This window comes from Nothoprocta perdicaria, unplaced genomic scaffold (genome assembly GCF_003342845.1).
Source record: "Nothoprocta perdicaria isolate Ctin4 unplaced genomic scaffold, notPer1 scaffold_32, whole genome shotgun sequence".
In the NCBI taxonomy this organism is placed as follows: domain Eukaryota; kingdom Metazoa; phylum Chordata; class Aves; order Tinamiformes; family Tinamidae; genus Nothoprocta; species Nothoprocta perdicaria.
In genome coordinates this window covers 971,229-989,654 of record NW_020455555.1, presented here as the reverse complement: position 1 = coordinate 989,654, position 18,426 = coordinate 971,229, and the positions used below count along the sequence as shown (strand labels likewise).

The 18,426-nt window shown below is 37.9% G+C and overlaps 1 protein-coding gene across 1 annotated transcript in view; it reads right to left on the bottom strand.

Annotated features, from left to right (window-relative positions):
* NRG3 (neuregulin 3) overlaps window positions 1–18,426 on the bottom strand; it is a 230,662-nt gene that overhangs the window by 144,115 nt on the left and 68,121 nt on the right. Inside the window, exon 6 of the mRNA XM_026042983.1 lies at window positions 4,835–4,964. Within this exon, the coding sequence (XP_025898768.1) occupies window positions 4,835–4,964 (130 nt within the window). The remainder of the gene's footprint in view (window positions 1–4,834; window positions 4,965–18,426) is intronic.

The following is an 18,426-nucleotide window of genomic DNA, read 5'->3' as shown; positions in this document are numbered from 1 at the left end:
CAGCCTTGGCCACAACACAAGGTTTCCTGTCCTCCGGAAAAGGCCGATCAAAGCCAATGGGTAAAGGATACTAAAGCCTTTCGGAGGAGAGGAGGTGAACACAAAAGCAACCGTGAGCTCCTCACAACTATTCAGAAAGAAATAAATTTCTGTCCGTGAAAAATTGTGGGAGGAGTTCTCAATAAGTCAGGTAGGTTTAGGAAACCAACAGTTTTTGACAAAACTGTTTTGCTCATCAGGGAACCCTGGCACCAGAAGGTCTCACAATTCTAAAGCTTGTGAATATAGAGTAAAAGCCTCTACTCACTCCAGCAGTAGCAATAATTAAATATTTGGTTTTATTTTTATTATTTCACTCACAGCTCTATAGATATCGAGAGAAACATCTTCTCTGACAAAATTGTCAAAATGGTAAATTGAGACATTTTGATTCATTCTTTTGTCATCTTTTGGTCATCCAAAACAGATGAAATGTTCTTACCAGTTAATGGGGTGTAGAAGAGCCTCTCTTGGCCATTTGGCCAAAAAGGAATTTTGAAGATCTACATTTTAGAGTTCTGCTCTAAAAATACATTTTAAAAGCACACAAGAACTCACTGGCCAATCTCAAGGAATTTGTTTCATTTTCAAAGTATTTGTGTCATTTTCAAATGACTAGTTTATCTCTTTACCATAGCATACATGCCAGTGTTTTTGTTTTTGTTTTTTTTTTAATATATATACACAAAAAAAACCCTAAACACCAGCATCTTCAATCCAAATGCCTCCTTTTTTTTTTTTTTTTTTTTTTTTTTAATAACACTGTAGAATTTACCTACATCTACCTTCCTGCTCCTCTTCCTAGTTAAGGTAGTGGGAAGGGTTTTTTTTTTTTTTTTTTTTAAATAACACTGTAGAATTTACCTACATCTACCTTCCTGCTCCTCTTCCTAGTTAAGGTAGTGGGAAGGGTTTTCCTTGCAGAATGACAAATGAGTGAACAAAAATGCTTTTGTTCTTATCCAGATTAACTAGAGTACTGGCAGATTAAAATTTATTATTTATTATTAATTTCACATAGTTAGCATTTGCTTTTATTTCAGTTAGTCAATTAATTTTTCATGATATTTATTTCTCATACTAGCAAAAATTCTTTCAAGGAAGTCCTCTGGGAGATTGTCTGCAGAAAGGATTAGGTTGGAAATGCTATTGCCTTCAGTGTATTTTAGACACTACGAAGGATGAGAATTTAAATGAGCGAGATTGCAGATATCTGCACTACACACTTCACCAATTCCTCCTTGCCTAGGGAAGGTAGGAAGAAAAAAGAAAACAAAAAAAAAAAAACAAAACAAAAAACCCCAACATATTTCTATGTTAATTTAAAAACAGGATTTGATGGCAGAACATTTGCATGTTAACTTCAAGAGGGATGTAGTATGTGCTATTGATATTTGCACCCATACTTTAAAAGATGCTCTTCTCTACAAATACTTTTATTAATTATGAACTTTTCATTTACAGTGTTTATAAATGGAGAAAAAATGTTTGTAAAATGTTTTACAAATGTTTGTAAAAAGGGGAAAATACAATTCTTGTAAAACGATGGAACAGTCCTYGATAGGTGGACCAGTTTTACCTTTTGTTTTTTATGTGCAATTTTCAGGCTTTACTACTTCATCCTCTATTTAGTTCCAGGCAGCATGTTTTATTAACTGAATTATATATTCAGCTAACTGATATTAACTGAATAATATCTTTCAGTAACACAATCTTGACTATATCAATATAGTCAAGCAGATTCTGCTGGATATGCATTGCACATGATCAGCTTTTTGGTCAGAATTTGTCCTTCCTGATTTTCTGTAGGTCTGGGTTTTGGAAAGTATCACAGTAATGAGGCTTTAGGCAGCAAAAAAAAAAAAAAAGTATTTGAAGACAAGCAAGAGCCCCAAAGCACTGCTAAGTCGGTGACATGATCATGCAACACAGTATTTACCTATGTATCTTATATGCATGCATATAAGCAGTTTGGAGCTATCTAATGGGATATTTCAAGTTTCCCTCAACTTTGCTAAAGTGAAGAGCACAGCATTTCCAGCTCATAATGGCTGCAGCTACCCAAATGTGATGCATATAATTTCCTACCGCTATGCTCATAAGCCAATAATTTTCATAACAGATTGCTGATTGCCCTTGACATGAAAGGCCTCCTGAATTATGGTTCAGTTTTCTTTCTCTTCTGTATCCTTGTAAGTGTACATTTGGTCATCAGCTTAATACAGTGGATTATTCTTGATGAAATTAACCTTGTAATACTGTACCATAAATTAAAAGCCTTGTTTATTCAATMATGATTTATTTTCAGGTTTTGCTTTACTTGTGAAGAGTACATTAGAACTCATTGCCGCCTCCAACATTTCCAGTGTGTACCCAATAGTCTCAACAGCTTCTTTTAAAGAGAAATTCAACAACAGCGCAAACCTCTTCAGCCTCCCTTCTAAGTTTTAGGTACTCATTTATCTGGCAATTTCTAGTTCTAAATTAGCAATCAGGAGAAAAGGAACTAAAAAGAAAGCAGTAGAAGTATGAACTCAAAAATCAGAGTTTGTAAAGTTATAGTCTGAAAAATAAAATTGTACACAGACAAAATCAGAATTACTACACTATTGTTTTTTAAATACTGCATTGAGTAATATCCAGTTAAATGCTGTTATGTCGGTATTGACTGTGACCTTGTTTCATTACACAGAACAACTCAAGCACTGTCACCATTCAACTTATGTTCTGAATTTAAGGCAGCAATCCTATTCAAGGAAGAAACTACAGCATATGGAGAATAAATGACGTTTCCCTACTGCTGATCCACTCTCTCTTTAAATAAGTTAGTGTCAAAACCATTCACAAAAATAAATATTGAAGTCACACATTTAAAATAGCACAAACAGCAACCAATGTATCTTCTTCCATATTACATAATTACAATGCAAATCTCTGTCATTTAATCATTAAATGATCATCCATCAAAAGAGACAGACTAAGATTGGAATTCCAAACATAGTATTACAGATTAAAAAAAATTTAAAGTATTACAATTTCTCCAGTTGCTAATTAAGCTAAAACATCCTGTAMTGTCAAGACAGCCCATGCTGAGGTGGATAAGAACAGAGCACACGTGAGGAGGGCTGCTGTAGACCTCCTCAGCGCTCTCCTCCCCATGGTCTCCTGCACCCTGGTGCCCTTTGGCCCTTCTCCAAGGACACATTCCAGTCCTGCTCTGGACAATTACAGGTACTTGCACTAGATGTGCAATGTATTTCAGGAAAAAATAATTACCAAGCCAGCTGGCATCATCCTTAGCRACGGCTGGCATTTGACACGTGCTTACCTCCTATATACCAACAGCCTGAGGAATTTTGCCTTCTATGAATGGTACTTGAATAAGCAGTTGAGATTATCACTGGCTTGTTTGTATTGGCAAGACTGTTTATGAGGATACAGACGAGTCCTGGGATATCACCCAAATATTTAATAAATTGCTGTTAAGCCTCATACATTTTTTGTTGTTGTTTTAACAATACTTTGCATATATATCCTTACACATGTACAAACACAAGAACTATTGCACCACTGTGCAAGTCTATCATCTTTAGACCTGAGAAAGAAAGGATCAAGCTTTTTTGCTACATCAAGGTCTCCTGTCTGCAGCTGTTCTGCATAGCAAATTCCCATTTCAGTAAATTGGTGCTCTGTTCCCAGAAGAGATGCAAAAAAATCAAACTTCTAATGAGAATATACAATGCAGCTTGATTCTAAGAACAAAGTCTAATTTCTCTCTCAAGTCCTCATGATTCTGTAGTCAAGTGATTCTTTTAATTGCAATGGGAATCCCATAACCCTGTCATTCTCAGGATTTTTTTTTCCCCCTAGCGAGAGGACAAGAACTATATATCAATGTTGAGGTTTTTTTCCCTCAATACCAATATACTCTAGCTGWTATCTCAGAGCATATTTCTAAGATATAGATAGGGGGAAAAAAAAAAAAAATCTGTGTTCCCACTGGTTCCAAGAAAGAAATATTTTGTTAGTGAGTAGAAATACAAATCCTAGATCTAAAAGTTGAAGGTCAAGTTAAAAGCTCAAATTGGACATCAATATTACCTGATTCTATGTTATAAATAACACTCTAAAAGTGACCAATAATATATATATACACACATATATCAGTATCATAAAAATGAATCAGAAAGAACTGCCACTTAGTGTTAAAGTCCTTGCAGAACTGAACTAAGCATTATCACTCATATGCTTTCAAATTTTAATAAGCATCTTTTCTTGCTACAAAAATCTTTATGGCCATATACACATCTTTTAGTGGCCCTCACTTCAAAGTSCCAACTGAAATAGAGAGGTATTTAACTCCCAGAGAACATGTCAGTGCCCAAAATTTGTACAATTGGTGCCTAAATATAAAAGTCTAAACATAGGACCTAGAATATTTGCAAATGATATTCCTAGTACCACASTGAAGAATAAATCAAGAGAAGATATTGAAAGTTTCCACTTTACCAGGAAAATTGAAAACTAAACAAGAACACGGAGTCATGGAGAGGAGCTTGGATGGAAGAGCTCCCTGTCCTTAGTCAGAACATCACAGAATGTTAATTCATCACAGTGAGTAAACAAGAATTTGGTGAAGGCAGAGCATTTGAAAGATCTTTTATGTATTAGCATAAAAACCATGACACATACAACAATCTAGGATAAATTCCATTACTTTATATATTTAAAATTCTATTTATTTCATTTCTCTTTTCTTATTTTTTTAAAAAAAGTAGAATAGTAAATGKCTTACCGGCAGTGTTTATGTGATCCTGTTAAGGTTTCAATCACAAAGCATTCCCCTTCATTGAGACAATATGCAAGATCCTTGTCTTTGCATGGCTTAAAGTGCTCAGATCGCTCAGTGGAATACGTTGTAGTAACTACAGAGGGAAAAAAACAAAAGGAAAGAGATGCTGTAAAGCCTAAATGCAGAACATTACATTTGGTGTCAGTATCACTGATTAAGACAATACAAATAATTAGAAGACAGCAAAAGCAAAAGAGCAAGCAAACTTCAATGTGGCGACATTATTTTCAATTAATGCCACTAAAAATATCCACAAAATAAGTCTCATATTTGGAAATATTGGCAAAAACATTGAACTAGACAGCAATAAAGTGCAGCACAATTTCTAACTCCGTAAGTATGTCTGTGGAAAGGTAGGCATACCTATTTTGGCTTACTACCCTACAATTTTATGGAGAAACATCTAACATCTCCGGAGAAATCAATTGTAGGCTCACTCTCTACTGTTCTAAGTTKTTTTACCATAACAGTAGATTATTTTTTCATATTAATTACTGAATTAGGGTCTATAAATAAAATATATAAACTTTGAAAATGAAAAATAAGTAAAAATAGTTACCAAGTAGCAACCTTAAAATCTAAGGACAATGCTGATTTGATTCCAAAGTCACAAAACTGGCTTAGCATTTGTTATTCTTAAAGGAAAAATATATCACAGGTTGTTCATTTCAAGTACTTAATCTGTATGTTAGTATGTTTCCCATAGGCTTCCTCTTCCCCCAACTCWACTTAAAAATTAAGGTGATTATCATTTAAGAGTTTGTAATTAACGACAAGACTCAGTAAGATGGACAACATGTCATGGTTAGCTACCATTCCCATCTTCCAATTTCTCTCTTCAACGCTTGGATTAAGCAACAATAAATTGAATTTTTCAAAAAGGAAAATGAATATCTGAGACCACTTGAGTCCTCTTCACTAGAGATGGGATTTCACTCATGAAGCGCAATTTTTTGAGCGGACAACTTCCATGGAATGATCCCTCATGAGATGTTAATTCTCAAAACCTAATTAAATTGTCATTCACTTCACTGGAACAAGAACCAAGATTCAATGTATCAATGTATTCAATGTATTGATACTAACATGGTAGGATAACTCCTCATTATACGTTGGGCAGCTCATCATAAAACACTCTGCTTCCTGCTGCAAAAGCAACCGTCAAAGGACTGACGTCAAGCTCACGGCGCCTGGAAACCCGCGCACCTGAACCATGCACACACATTCCATCTCTTTCTACTCATAAAGATACAAAATAACACTATCCGAATTAAAAACAAAAGCTAAGAAGACACACAYCTAAAAATTAATAGTCTCAGTTCTGTAAGAATATCTGGATAAATAAATGTGTATTAATGAGGATTGAAGAGATTTTCAGCCTTCTTCAAAAATAACTATGAAAAGTGACRAAATATTTAAATTCCACAAACTTTCAAAACAACCAGTTTTTCATTTTTAATACATCTTCATAAAAACTGGTAACCAGAAGGTTTCCCTTTCACACAGGCTAAGTGAAGTAGGATTAACAGTCCTGAACTTGGAAAGTTCTCTCTCAAAACCCCATAAAGAAAATCCACAACCCAAGTTGGTAAATAACCATTTTTCCCCAAAGTAAAAAAAAAAAAAWATTTTAATTCAAAGTTTCCAATGGAGGGAAGGAGAATAAACTCTCCAGCCTCCCTTTGCAGAGGAAGATGCTGGGCTTCCCCCGCGCCTTGCTGAAGAGGTGGCACAGGAGCAGCTTTCAGCAAAGCAACGCRGTGGCGCTGGGGAAAGGGACCGGCCGCACAAACACCACTAGGGTTTTGCTGATTGCAAACAAACAGTGCAGGGAAGCACCTGGGAAACCACATGAGATGTTTATAAGCACAAACAAGGGCATTCGTGCCTGCTGACATTTCAGGAAGAGCTGTTTCACATAACCGAAATAACCTTAGGTAGAGGCAAAGCCCTAGTTACCTCGTGAGACCCGCTGAACAGAGCTGCTTGAGCCACCCCCTCAGATTTTGCACATTTCTAAACACATACAAGCAAGAGTAGCCACACTTGATATTCACAGTCCTCTAAGGGATCAAAACTTCAAAACCAGAGGTAACATTTACAAGCCCTTAATTACAAGTAGCATGCTGGGTGGATGGTAGTCTAGGCAGAGCACCCATCTGGACTGTCGCACGATGCCCGAGGCTTCGTGAGGGCGATGATCCAAACAGTGGACACACCAGAGGCATGGGACACTGCTTCGCTGCTGCAGTGAGCACAGAAATACCACGTTTCCAAGCTCCAAGACAAGCAGGCTCCTCAGGGGCTTGGTCCATTTAACCGTTTCGCAGCCCAACTGCGCTCCCCCAGAAGCGGCCAGTGCTCTGTGCCCGCCACGGCCCCTTCCACAAAGTTCTCCCGCTCCAAGGGRTGTGGCGCAGCAGTGCGGGCAGCATTGGGCACCAAGGAAAGCACTGYCACATCGCACCAGGAGCTCCTGTGCTCACAGACAACTCCATGCTCACAACACCATGGACCTTCTTCCCCATTTTTTTCTGCACAAAAATCTCATCTTTTCCATATTTTTCTGTAGCGCACTACCTGCTTGGCCTTCGTTTTTTCCACCTTCAATAGCAAAGAGCCTCAGCAAACACCTCACAGACGTGGTTAGTTTTGATGCCTTCTACCAGTTATTTTCCTCACCTTCCCTTTTGGCCTGCTGCACTGCCTCTGGGCACGGTTTGTGAGGCTTCATTTTCCCCAGCTGGACCCAATTTCAGCTTTTCTTACCCTGCTGGAGTTCTGTCCTTCCAAATCGGGCACAAAGACCTTATACTGAGATAACAGTGATGGTAACAGCCCTTACAACAGCCCAGGATTATACTCCTCATGGTGAAAAGTAGACAGATTTTTTTTTTTTTTTTTTATAAACATATATAGCCTTCTCTGTACTAGCAATATTTGTGCAGCCCTAGCAGGTGCATATGCACAGGAACGTTTGACCACATGCAACTGATCTCTCCACTCCGCAACGCTGATATTCAGCTGCACAGCTTGTTTCACTCAATGTTGTGCTAGCCTTGCTGCTAGCAAGAGCCTAAACTTCTTACAAGCTATTACTAGTACTTCACAAAGAAATTCCAGGGGAAAAAAAGGAAAAAAGCAAAAAAAAAAAAAAGGCATAAAAAAAAGGCAAAAAAACATTCTCAGAATTGCCACTCTCCTTGAAAAGGGATGCAAAGACAGAAATTCTCAACTGTTAAGATTTCCTGTATTCAAGTACAGCAAGTTCATTTCTACTTCAGTAAGGGCCTCTTTTCTAAAGCTACAGTTCTTTTACCTTTTAYTTCATATAGACTTCTCAAATTTGCTTTCAGATTCATCTCCCTGAGCTGCCTTCAGGACAMCACAGAAGTTCCTGATCACGAGCTCGGCGTACAAAACTGCAGGTCACTGCTGAAATGATGTACGTTCTATATAGAAAATGCAAACTACTCTAAAAAAGAAAATCCCTTCGGAAAATACACTTTGTCATTACAATTGAGAGAAAGGTCATATAAAAAAGGTATTGGATAAGAGTTAAATTCTATGTTCACTGAAATCAACTGAAAAGCATTGCCATTGAAATGACCCTGTATAACCTGTATTTCACACAGTTCTCCTAAGGTTATGTAGTGCCCGCTATTTTGYGATTCCATAGCACACTAGAGAGAGGCTTGAAGGGGAAAAACAATAAGAAAGAAAAGCCCACGTATATATAATTCTGTTTACTCACATAATCTGAGTCTTACAAAGATGTAATCTGAAAATTTTAAATTTTATTCTTGCACTTACAGAATAAGAAAGGGGGGGTGTAGAGGGAGAAAATGGCAAGCCCCTAGCAAGATATTAATTAAAGAATAAGGAGCAAAAAACTTCCTACTACTACTTGCAAGTACAGTGTTTGTTAAAATTTTACTTAAGGTAATTTTAGTTCTGTCTTGACAGAGCCTTCAGTAATTGTAAAGTAAATATTTAAGAGAGACTCACTTTTAATGTAAGAGATCTTCCCTTGTCTGCGCTAATCAAACACGAGCTGGCTGTAGCTATGGAGACTGTTGGAATAATTAAACTACATTCATAAATTGTAAGTTAAAACCTAAAAATATTATCTATAAATTAGAACTTTTTTCCCCTGAAGACAGTATCAAGGTTTCTCTTTAAGCKTACTTGAATCATTTGCATATACTTATGCACAATTAAAGCCTCTTTTTGTTCTTTTTCTATACATTTCAAGAGGCAGCAGCGTAAGTAGCAATGAAATTATGAATGCTGGTTATTTAAGCAGATACTCAAGCCACTTTTTGCCAGACAAGTTTGTATTTCATTTAATAACATTTCAGAGGATGTGAATGTCCTACGATGCAAAGCAAAATTAGGTGACAGATATGGGGCTACTTGGAGCTTGTATACTACACTTCAGATTTTAAGGAACACACACCTATAACTTYGCAACAAACTGATAAAGCAGCAGATGCATCAGAACCACCTCACTCACACTGGCCAAATGCGGTACCTTTATGTTTAATTTAGGGTGTTATATAAGCAACCTGCCATGCTATTAACTCACTAAAAACATTCCCTGGGAAATATTTCTGTGGTTATAGCCAACCACATACTCAAACAGTCTGCTTTTGCCCTGGATCAGCAGAGCACAGCACCACACCCACTACTGCATGRAAAGAACAACTCAAAGCCCAGCAATGCACGAAAAGTGAGACACAGACAAGTCACCTCTTCAATATCAGCCCACTTGCCCTCCCTCTTTTCAGCGATTCCCAAAATKAATGCTTAAAAGTGAAGTGTGATCTCATTCCAGAAATAAAAATATTGTCATCTTCCTATTGGTATACCTTCTTACTGAAGGAAAACCTTTGCAGTATGCAAGGATTTTCAAGCTACCAACACACAGTCAGCRAAATACCCCGTGTGATCAGGGAACTGCTTGCTCACTTCCAACCTCGCACGTCCTGAAGCACACCTTTGCTTTCACTACTTCAGTTCCATTTCAGGACTATGCTAGCCGGTCACATTTATCAGAGCTTAAATACACTAAGCTCTGAACACAAAATAATTTATAGATATGTACATGCAGGATGGACACAAGAGGCTGCATTTCTTTGAAGAGCTCATAATAAAATCTGAGGAAGCTGTCAGAGGGGAAAACATTCAGGAAAGCCTTAGGAGACACAAAGGGTCAGGGCTTCTCAAAAGTTCAGCATCTAAGGGAAATATTACCAACAAAACAACTTAAGTGACTAGACTCTAAAAGGTTTTAGCATCACTGTGAAGAACTATTTGGAAGACTGAGCCATGGCCGTGGCTGCAGAGTGCTTTTGCCAATCAGTCACATATTCAAGGTGCCTTTTTGTAGAACTTCCCATTAATTGAGCTGAAAGAAATTCACAGAGGAGTTCAGGGACGAAGTGGGGTACTCAAGATTGTGCCAGAGATGGATCTAGCATCCCCTCTAGGGCTTCTCCCTCCTTTGATCCTTAGCATTCCGTTCCTCCCACGTGAAGACTGTGCAGCCGTAACTGGGGAAATCAAAAGAACTGCTAGATATCGGGTGGCACAGGGTAGACACCAATGCCACAAGGAGGAGACACCTGTTTTGTTTAGCTTGGATATGAAATTAGCTCTAGAAAATACATTCTCTGCAACACACAAGCAAACTGAAATACAGGGGAATTAATTGACTTATAGGTTGGTACAAAAGCAATACAGCAACAAKAACAACAAAAAATCTTTTCAGTAGTGCAGAAATTACACTGATACTCTCAATACTTACAGGACAAACAAAAAGAAAACAAACAGAAACAAACTAACAAACCAACCCCCCCCCAGAAGAGTTCTGCACAGTCTAAAAGCCCCTACAAGAAAGTGAGCATAAGACACTGCATCTGTTATGCCTGCAGCCATTGACATGTCACGATGAAACGATGAATATAAATCCCCATGTACCACATACAGTAAAATTTTTAGTATTGAACAAGCATTTCTTTTTTCTACTGTCACTTTAACTATTATTTACATTTTCTTTCAGGAGAAAGCATGAGGCTGCTTCAGTTTGCTTCAGGGCTAGTATAAATCTCTGACTAACCTAAAAGAACAAGATAACGGAGAGGTAGACTCCGCACCACTTAATCTTCCTCCCCTTTGCGTTCAAGTCTAAAATGCTTCACAGTGGGAACCTCCCACTGCAATATGGCAATCAAAGCCATTTTGTTAACAGTTCTTTTTACATAAATATCATCATAACTGAGCAATAAACCTTCATCAGCCCATTTTACAAGTTCCATTCACCATCTCAAATTAGCTACAGACTCTACGGTCTCTTACTTCCACGTGAAAACCATATAGCACCTCATTATGGAATGTATTCATGCAATGAACAGACACTGGTAAACTAGAGCAATTGCCTTGTGGTTTATTTTAAATTTATTTCAACATAAAATGGAGCCTTAATTAAATCATATACTCTCTTCTTTTGGATTTTGCCTTTAACAAGTATATCAAGCAACCTCTTTTATCAAAAAGGAGGTTTTGATTTGGGGTGAGGGCAGAAAAGAAGACAGCAAAATTTCTGTGGGTCTCGGGAGGACAGCAGGAGTCCTGTACGAGGGTCAGGGTGAACAAGAGGGTGCTGATCCCCAAGAAGGGCTCTGGCACTCTTGAGACAGCTGAGATCCATGCCTGAACATCCCTAATCGCTCAAATGCCTAGTGACGCTGGACATTCCCAAACCCCATTCAGTCTCAATTGCTGGAACTCCTGAGCTTTAAAGTGGTGGCCTGGAGGAAGCCCCGTCCTCCCGCCTGGTACACGCTGTGCTCTGCTGCACCATCGCCAGATCAAACTAGGCTGCCAGAGCTGAGAAATCTTCAGCTAGCTCTAAGGCATGAAACTGCCACATGAGAGTTTTACGGAAGCAATAAAGTTGAGTGTAAAAATGAATGACTTGTGGATTTTTTTTTCTCCCCTGCACACTGAGCTGTCGTCCACATGTTTTTCCACAAAACTGTAGGTGAATTTAAATTGTAATGATTCTAGTCCACCCGCCTAACCCAGGCAGAAACTAGGTGGACTACACTGTTTTAAAAGTGATGCCAACCTGTAACACATTCAATAGATATAAACAGCAGCAGAACAAAAAGCAACTCTCACCGTTGCTAAGGCAGACTTCTGTTCTAAACTAACCTAAACCAAAGTTCTCCTGGGAACAAGTATTTTGTGATTTATAGCTCCTACGGATCAGCTGCAAATTCCTCACAGAGGATAGAAATTAAATTAGTCACTCTGGTATTTTAAAGGCTTAATAAAATACTTGTATAAACTACTCTATTTTAGAGTAGATGGTAGAGAGAGGTTTAAGTAGACAGAAAAGTAAGAGCTATGCAAAATACAGGAAATAAACATGATAKTATACTACCAAGTTTTTAATTGCCAAGAGGGTATTACTCATCTCCATTGCAAAGCTCTACTTTGCAATGCAAAGAGATATTATTCCAAAACTTTTGGAAAGTTATGACTTACAACCTCAAGACTTTGCTGAGAAATTACTGATATTAAAAGAATTAGAATGGGCAGAACTGTAAGTGCGGTCACTTGGGACCATCTCTTAATCTGAAGAACTGAATCATCTAGACTCATAAGAACAACAAACTGAACAGCAGGCACGTTTCCTTCTCTCTTTCTCTAACATGTAATTTATGTAAGAATACAATTAAGTCTTTTTCATAAACRAGCAACTTGCAAAACTTTAAACTCTAAAACCTTAGCATTCTCAAAAAGATTGCATATTTTCAAAAGCTCAGGCTTTATATATTTAAATAAGCAATACAATGAATACTCAAGAGTCTCTCTGCAGAGAAAATATTCTACAGGATTAACAACCACACACAAAAACAAAAAGTCATTCAGGCTAAATATCACTGTCTAGCAGATCCAGGGGGCTTTTCTTCCCCAATTATCACTAATGCAAAGAAATGCTAAAGCTGATAATTAAGGCTTCTTCATTAACGATAACTGCCTATTTACTGGCCACCAAGGCTTTTTCAATCAGAGATCTGAARCAATCAGTATTTGCAAATCTTTATATATTCTCCTAGAGGAAAGATTTTCTGGAATCAAAGCTGTGATTTATAGTTCTGTAGACTCATTTGTAAATTTTTAAAGTTGTATCGGAATTATTCAAAAATATGTTCTAGACATTTAATGAATGATTCATTTCCTATAATCATCGACAAAATACAGTGGGCTAAGAACAGATATATATGAAAAGCATTATGCTCCTAAAAGTACTAATAATACATGTATGTTCTTGTCTTACCACATTCTGTATTCGTCTGACACATTTCAGAGAGGCAAAGTGAGAGAATGGAGCAAAATGCAGTTTGCTGATTACTTGCTCTGTTAAGTTATTCCAGAAAGCAAACTGAAATAATTATGTTTTGATTGTTGCTTTTTTTTTTTACTGTTTTTGATAAAAGTGGGCAGTTAACTTAAAAAAAGTATTTTTTGAGCTTATGAAACTCTTTAAAAAGAGAACTGAAATAGCTGTTTTTCCACTCCTTCAAATTCATAAATGACAAGTCTACACAGTATAAATTCTAAACCTTTATCTTCATTACACTTAAGTGTAGGGGATGACAGAACAAAGTGACTACAACTTGAAAATATCAGCCACTTGTTCTAATACATCCAGAAATGGAGAAGTGCAGTTTACATATTCCATATCAGGAAACAAAAGGAATGAATCGTCTGTAACAGCTTCTCTTCCTTAGAGAAGCACTAAGATCCACTCTTGCCCTTCCAAGTGCTTTTCTTTCCACTCTGCAATTAATTGGTTCAGATAATAAGGACTAAACACAGCTAGGGCAAGCATATTTCAATAAAAGTATCTCTGCAAGAAATCTGCCTTGAGGTAAGAAAACCAACCCTGGCATAACCAGCATTAGCTGAAGAATATTTAATCTCACATGCTGCAGTTGCATTCTTGCTTTAAYTAAGACAATAGAAATAATTAAGAGTTAACTCAGTATAGTTGATATCGAAATATCTCCCACCCTCAGTCACGAGAAATTTGGGCAGCATCACAAGCACTTTGTCTCACACCCCCAGTTKGATGGATGCAGAGCAGTGGGATCTCCAGAGCTGAACAGAACAGCGTGGAGGTTCAACAAGGCAGCACCGCTGGCACCCGACACAGCTCAAGTAACCGAGAGGGGAGTATTTACAAGAAGGCACCCACAATTTCATTTCTAGCTCTTGTTCAAATTAAATGTAGGCTGGGGCACAGAAATAAAATATAATTAGACATAAGCAGTAAGACTGCAGGCTCTAGACAAAAATATTAGTACAGTAAAGAAAAGGCCAATTAAACTAGTATTAACTCCCGCTGCAGTGTTCATAACATTTACAGAATTACAAGACAATGGAAATAGAAAAATAGAGAATTCTCTCCAGAAGACCAAATCTATTAATATGTAATTATGGAAACGCCACACTGACCACCTSCAGTGGTTACAGCCTAACTTCACTTTATGATATTTCAATGAATATTTGCTACTCCAGCAAGAAATTAGAAAAAAAATTATAAGTGTCAGCTGCGACAACTGCTCCTAGTGCACATTTCAAAGAACTAGTAATTGAGTAATAAAAGAATCATCCTCTCTTGACAATTTCCAATTCTTCATCACAACTAATATAAGTGATACACCTAGCCACAACTGAGCAACTGTTCTAACAGGTACAACTTCCCTTTACCCCATTAACCAGAATACAGATGCAGTGTTTCACAATGACCTATTGGTGCTAGGCAAATTTTATTGACATTTTGTAAGAAGTAGGAGTTTTTATGACTATTCAAAAGCTGCATTTCTGCAGCTGTCTCAGAACTTGTCATGTTATAAAGCTGACTCAGAGAGCGATTTTATGCCAGGAGATTTTTGGCAGCTGCAGCAAATATCCTGGTAATAACCCCTCTGGAGAGCATAACTGCTACTCTTGGAAGCATGAAGGCAGCCCACAAATATGGAATCAGCTGACAAGTCAAGTGAGCTGGTGACAAAAATATTTGGTAGTCAYAGGCACAGGTTCATGGAAAAGGAACCTCACTGGTAGGCAGCTCCTTTAACACCAGCCCGTTTCAATTTCATGGAAGGAAATCAAAACAAGTAATTTTGCATTTCTCAATAAATAATTTTTACTTCTTTTCCCCCAGCCAAGGTGCTTCTAAATTCTTATGTAAAAGTTTGCAGTGCAGCATGAAATCTCCAACACAGAAATGGTTTTAACACTTTATATGACACTGGATTCAAGAGGGGTTCTTTAGAGTAGAATATCACTTGGCCTGCTCTGGTTAAAGCCTTCCCACTTACTCATCGAGACAAATGCCTCCCCTACCAGGATTCTTCTCTCCTAATCATTCCCTAGCAAACATGAAGGTCATTTGCTTTACAGGCCTACTACCCTAACATTTTCTTAGACTACTACAATTACAACCATTAGTTGTAAGGTTTTCTTCTTTTAAAAAGAGATTTTTTTGCCATGCCTCACTGCTCAGTTTCTTTTTAGCCACAGGAATGCAGTCATGCCGTCGCTGTGAGCAAATGCAGTCAGAAACAGCAGATGTTATGGTTTGGACCTCATTATAACCTGAGCAAAAGCTAGGAAAATGTAGAAGAAAGCAAAGCAAGCAATCAAATTCTCTGGAACACAGCAAGTAAGGTTCTTGGGCTTCAATAAGATTGGCCTGAATTAGCCATCTTTTACATGATAAAAAGCTCATTAGTGCAGGAGTCGTTTAACAGATCCCATGCCAGCCTCCTTGGCTGCACGGCGTGCAGGCAAGCATAGGACACACATACATGCAATTTTAGGGAGGAATATTGTCAGGATTTCTTTCTTCCGCATGGCTCTCAGTGGTACTGTGACTGGAGAGGCACTGGGGGCCCCAGGGAGCTGGAACAAGCTAGAACAACCTTCACATTGCCCAGGTTGCACTCAGAACATGGCTGGCATATTTGAAAAGAAAAAAAAAAAAAAAGAGTAGATTAATGTTTCTCATCCCTCTTGGCACCTTGTATATTTCCATTTGCCAACTAGAATATTCTTTCTGGTTTTTTTTCTCCAGTTGAGCAGGTTTCATGAGTTTTCAGCAGCGTTATGTATTTTCATATGCTATTGCCTTAGTACTGTAAAATATCCCCAAAGATCATTTCTGCTAGCTAATTCTCTCCCTATGGGCTCACAAGGGCTTCAAAGCCAAAGTGATCAACTAGAGTCTTCATTATCCTACCCTCTGACTCAGGCATATCCTGCAAGTAGAGTTTGTGCAGGTACCAGCATGATGGCAAAGGACACAGCACCTCAGCATCCGCARATCTGGCCAGTGAAGCTGCGTTCTCAGGCGTCTATATTAAATGCAGGAGGAGTGGTACCTACCATGCAGTTATTGATAGGACTATTAGACTTACCTATGATCATATATATGCTATGACTGAAAACCTCAGCACATTTTAGTGGTATATCAAAGCTCAATCCAAAGGAAAATGGCTTTTGAGTGCCAAGATCTAAATCACACCTGACCTGACTATTTAGAAATGAAAAATTCACGTACAGAATCACCAAAAGTCAATATGGGAGAAAAATTTGAATTTTTGGACATCCATCACAGCTGGACAAGAACTCCAGTTACCAGAAATGGCTGCAGTTCTGCCCTGGCGTGTGCGGTGCACCGGGCTGCTTAAGGGTCAGCATCCTTCAGGATTGTCGGTACTTGATATGTTGCAAGACACACTTTAAAAAGCTGTAATTAACACAGCCAATTAGGGTTATTAATGATCGTTAAAAAAAACCACACAGTGATGGAACAGAAGAAACATTTCAAGAGGTTCTACACGCAACACATTACATGTCCAGTTGGAGACAGATTTTTTTTGAACAGTACTTTCTAGTTGAGCATCTACTGCATACAGCTGCATTGTTTTACAGCTCAAAWACTATAGATCACATCTCTATCTCATGGTGCAGCTTTACATTTAATGATTTTTAGCATGGAAATTTACTATTTGCTCCTCCATCCAAAAAAACTCGCAGCTCCAGCAATTGTCTCCTATTCCCCTCCTCTCTGCTTCAGTAACAGAAGAACAGCGCACACAGTGCAAGGTGCAACTCTTCTCTTTACAGGAATAGTTAGATGAAAAAATTGGGAACAAATGAGGATGCAATTCAAATTACAGCATTATTTCAAAAGCTGCGTACTTCCAAAATTCCCCAGTATAGCAGCAGCAATCTGAGGATCTGCAATTTTGTCAGCTTGTGGATCTGGGACGCATTTGAAATGGCGCGAGCTTCCATGGGTTCATGGCAAGGTTTAGCATTTGGGGCTATTCTAAATAACTGGAACACAATCTAGGATAATATCTGCCCTAAAGCTAAGAATACTCAGAAGATCCACATTAAATATTCTATTATTATATATTCTATTATATTACCCCTATGTGTGGTAAGTATATTATTGGTCTAATGTGAGAACTCTACCAAGCACTCATGAAACACAGAAAGTCAAGGTTTGTTCCTGGAAGATCTGTCAAGCAAAGGAAAAAAATAACATAAAGAAGAAAGAAAAAAGCCAATAGTCTTCATGCCTGCCTTTGCCTCTACACAAAACCTCAAATAATTATCAAAAAAATCAATATTTTAAAATAAAGTAACTTAAAGTAATACAGTGAACTCTAAGTCCTAAAACAAAATATGCATTTATTTTGGGAAAAAACTCTAGCAATCACTGTCATTTATGATTTTTAAAGAGCACACAGCGCTGCTTGTATAAATATTGTTTTGTTCCCTTGATTGCTTTCAAAAAAGTAATTTTTCAGGCAGAACATCTAAATCACCACATGTCGAAAATTGTAACATCTTTTACCCATTTGGTTTGGATTTGTGAGGTTGATTGTTCACAAATTCCTATCCGAGTCCAGAAAGTTCTGATGAAGTAGTAGCTATTTTTTATTGGATATCACTGTAAGCACTATGAGTAATATTTACTKGCCTTCCCCATCTTTACAAAAACAAAAAACAAACAAACAAACAARAAAACCCCACTCTACTGACTGTAGTGAGATCAAGTCTATTATCTTTTATCTTTCAGATATTACAAATGGTGTGCTGGAAAGCACCTMGCTGAAATCCAATAGAAAGGCAAATAATTATTTTGATCAGAGCACCCAAGACAAAAGGCAGAATTTCATGTTAATAAAAAGGCTGGGTGGACAAAGAAAAACTCCAATTCCTGTAATAAAAGCTGCAGGAGCCACCTGCAAGGATAACCCAAACGACGGTGAGCACACACCTGTCCCTCTCCTTAGCCAGCTGACATGCTGTGTTTTCCAGATAAAACAGAGGCCCTAGAGCAGCCCCCCTTGGGAGAACATACTCCTTCTCATAGCCAAAGCCCCCTCTGAACTCCACCAGAGCAGTTCAGGCAAGTTCAGTGCACTAGCCAAAATAGG